This window comes from Lygodium microphyllum, chromosome 16 (assembly GCF_053477565.2).
Source record: "Lygodium microphyllum isolate KBCC chromosome 16, Lygodium_microphyllum_v1.1.10, whole genome shotgun sequence".
In the NCBI taxonomy this organism is placed as follows: Eukaryota; Viridiplantae; Streptophyta; class Polypodiopsida; order Schizaeales; family Lygodiaceae; genus Lygodium; species Lygodium microphyllum.
In genome coordinates this window covers 28,277,967-28,281,723 of record NC_141150.1, presented here as the reverse complement: position 1 = coordinate 28,281,723, position 3,757 = coordinate 28,277,967, and the positions used below count along the sequence as shown (strand labels likewise).

Here is a 3,757-nt window from a genome sequence, read left to right as displayed (position 1 = left end):
CCAAAAAGACACTAAGTGACTAGTATCAAGAGATACTTGTGGAGCCAAATGCTTGAGAGATCTTCAAATCTTCAATGATATTTCAAGTGATCTTCAAATCTTGTATTCCCCTCCTTGATTTTATGCTGGATTAATCCAAAAAATCTCAGACTTGATGTGAGGCTAAGCAAGATTGAGCTACAGGAAATGAAGCTTGAATGTTAATGGCTATGGTGCTGATGCTTGAGATCCTCAAGACTCCAAAAGACTTCAAGAACTTCCTCTCTTTGCTGATTAGATCTTGCTGGAGAATAAGTAGGCTAGTGAATCAAAGTGGCAAGAACTCTAGTGAGAGAATAAGGTGAAGGATAAAGCTTTTAGGAAGTTTAGCTATGGAGTCTCTACAACTAGGGTTTTGACCCGACTAGTTTTTTAATTCAGTGTAGCTCATATACGCAGCTATGGCACAAATGATTTGATGGAGAGTAAGCTTACAAGGTAGGCTTCAATTTTCCTAAGACCATAGGGTAGATCTCGATGTGTGCTCGCCACGCCGACTATACGACCATGATAGGGCGTAGATATGACAATGATGTCAAATTTTTGAAATGTTGGACACATGGATCAATAATGTTGTACTATAATGTGGTACAGGGAAGCAGCTTGAGTAGAGGAACACGTCCCCTAGAAGAAGGAAAGTTAAGATATGGTGTTTGGAGAGAGATTCAAGCACTCCGAGTAGGGTCATGTCTGGCTATGGTAGCCATTGAAGCTTCACTGAAGGTAGAGTGAGAATGGAGCTAGAAGTGAATTCATGAGCTGACGAGGAGTGAAGATGAGCTGAGCTAAGTTAGGCCATGCCCGACTAGGCTCTGATACCATGTGAAAATGTGACGGATCTAGAGCATGGTAGATGCAAAATCTATGGAGTTCGGAAGAGAAAGAGTGAGTTCATGAAGACACTGACATGCCTAACTATTACACAAGTGAATTAGGTTCCAAGATGGAAGCTTGGAATCATAAACACAATCTTGTGTATCGACTGACAATGGCACAGAGACTTTACTAAAGGACAAAAGTACTATGACATTGCATTAGAAAAGAGAGCAAGTACAATGCTTCATAGGAAACAGGATGGTAGCACTTCTCCTACTGTGCATATGGGATTCTAGTCCTGAGCCCTCACACTGCTCCTTACAAAGAGACTGAAGTAGGTGTGATTGCAAACATCTCAACAATAGAGAGATGAATTTTTAAAGGGATAAGATGTATAAATAAAGAAAAACTTGAGAGAGAAAGAGAGAGAGAGAGAATGCAAAGAGATTGAGGGGAAATTTTTCCGCGGAGACAGAGGGGGGAGAAGAAACAAAAAATTTAGAGAGAGAGATTTAGATAGCAAGGAAAAAAATAAAGAGAGGAAGAATAAAAACTTATAGAGAGAAAAGTTTAGAGGGGAAATTTGGGGGAGAGAGGTGGAAGAAATATATATTATAGAGAGAGAAAGAGAGTCTCTCTCTTACCCCATTTAGCACATTATTTTTCATAGCATAATAGCCAATTCTCTCTCACACCCTATTCAATCTCTCCTTGCATACCATTGCCTCCACAAACAAGCATAGAGAGAGACATGTACTAACCTCCCCTTCCTCGCTCCATACTTCTCTCTCTCTCTCTCTCTCTCTCTCTCTCTCTCTCTCTCTCTCTCTCTCTCTCTCTCCCCTATTTAGCAAGTAAACATGTGACTAGAATGTAGGTAGATGAGTTGAGGTGGCAAGTTCTTAGAGGGCAGTGGCGCGATAACAAAGATGGTTGTATGAGCTTGCGAGTCCCAAATTGAATGAGAGCTTGAGCAACCTTAGTGATGTTGAGAATAGCAAACCATGCTTAACATGAATGCCTGTAGAGGTTGGATGTGTGCCAAAAGAGGCTTGCCCATAAGTGGCTTTGTACTAGAAGATAGAGAAATGATGTATGCTCGAGGAAGAGATATTCAGAATCCCATATGCACAGTTGGGAGAGTGATACTATCCAAAAAGCAATATAACAAGCGCAAGTATGCCGTGCGTGTGGGGGATGCGGCTCCTATCTACATGGATGTTGTGATGGAATACCTTGTGGCCGAGGTGCTGGATCTTGCAGGCAATGCAACAGAAGACAACAAGAAGACAAGAATTAGCCCTCGTTACATCCAGTTGGCTGTGAGGAATGACAAAGAGTTGAGCAAGCTCTTAGGAAATGTGGTAATTGCCGATAGAGGTGTTTTACCAAATTTTCATGCCACTTATTGCCCAGAGAAGGAGGCCGGCCCATTCGTGCTCAAGGCCTAAGAAGCTGCTCGTGGAGAGTACCTCCATGAAGGTGGACGCTATGACCATGAAAATATAGAGTGGCATCACTAGCATCCAAGGGAGTTGTGTCGAATGAGGGCCGATTGCACTGCATGCTGGTGTGGACCCTGCACGACAACAAGAAATATGAGACGCTGTCGTACATGCCAGCACTGAGCAGTGACCAGGTGGTGAAGCAGGTGGACTAAATCACCAGGAAGGGTTGGATCCTGTGTGCCTGGAATTCTCCAACATGGGGAGCATGTACCGGGAGCACCTCCACGGGAGTGGGTACTATGACGGGCAGTACTAGATGATGTGGAATTTGTCGATGTTCGCATGCACGGATGACCATTCGTGTTGTGATAAGCTTTTTTAGCTTATCCAGAAGCTTATTCATTAACCTTATCACCAAGGTTAAAAGCTAAGCTTAGTCAATAGAGTACATTCACACCTAGTCTCTTCACAAACCAATTCACTAAAACCCTATCAAACTCATTCATCCACATCATCTTCCTTACATCCCCATTAAAATCCTAGACATTAAGGTGATTTACCATTTCCTTATATTTGCCATCAAGTGTCTTTTGACACTAGCATTGTGTGCTTTCTCAATTTCTTTGAAGCATTTTGTAATCAAGATTAGACATTGCCATTAAGTGAAAAGTAAATTGGTAAGACCTTCCTGCAATTGAAAAAAGTGATTTGTCTATACCATGTGCAAATGATCAATGCCATGTATGTCAAAGAAAGCTTGAGAAGACAAGGCCATGTACCCATCAGTGTATTCATTTGTAAAAGGATGAAACAAAAAGAATGTGTCAAGAAGACTGGAGTAAAAAGCATGTACCATACATTAACAAAAGGGATAAGGAGTGCAACAAAAGCCAAGGAGCATGAACATAAGGAAGTCCAAGAAAACAAAGAAGATCAATGATTGGAGAAAAAAAACAAGAAGAAAGATCAAAGGTTGCCAAAGAACTTAAAAAAAAGGATGAAGAAAATATTTTCCACTACTACAAACCAACAAAATGTTTTGGAAAAAAATTCCATAGAGGATCTTGAATTCCCTGAGTGGATATGCTTCCCATTGTGGATGTAACAAACCCTACCAAGATGTAAAGTTTCAAGCCTTAACTTTACTAGGCTACCAAAGAGCTAGTCTCATGGTCCATGTTCACATGCAAGGGGGGCAAAAAGCTAGCCAGGGTACAGACTCATCATTTGAGGGGGGGTGTTGAGAATAGCAAATGATGCTTAACATGAATGCCCGTAGAGGCTAGATGTGTGCCAAAAGAAGCTTGCCCATAAGTGGCTTTGTACTAGAAGATAGACAAATGATATATGCTCTAGGAAGAGATGTTTAGAATCCCATATGCACATTGAGGAGAGTGATACTATCCAAAAAGCTATATAAGCATGTACTTGACACTCATTTCAAGGTAATGGAA

At 41.3% G+C, this 3,757-nt stretch overlaps 1 protein-coding gene across 1 annotated transcript; it reads left to right on the top strand.

The window, feature by feature from the left end:
* Positions 1-1,946: 1,946 nt before the first annotated feature.
* On the top strand, positions 1,947-2,306 carry LOC148022657 (histone H2A.1-like). The gene has a single exon (XM_087695242.1). It carries the CDS (start codon positions 1,947-1,949, stop codon positions 2,304-2,306), a length of 360 nt encoding a protein of 119 aa, XP_087551368.1.
* Positions 2,307-3,757: the final 1,451 nt, after the last annotated feature.

Bases quoted from the DNA above. Each gene is read 5' to 3' on its own strand.
- LOC148022657 (XM_087695242.1), top strand. From the start codon at position 1,947: ATGTATGCTCGAGGAAGAGATATTCAGAATCCCATATGCACAGTTGGG.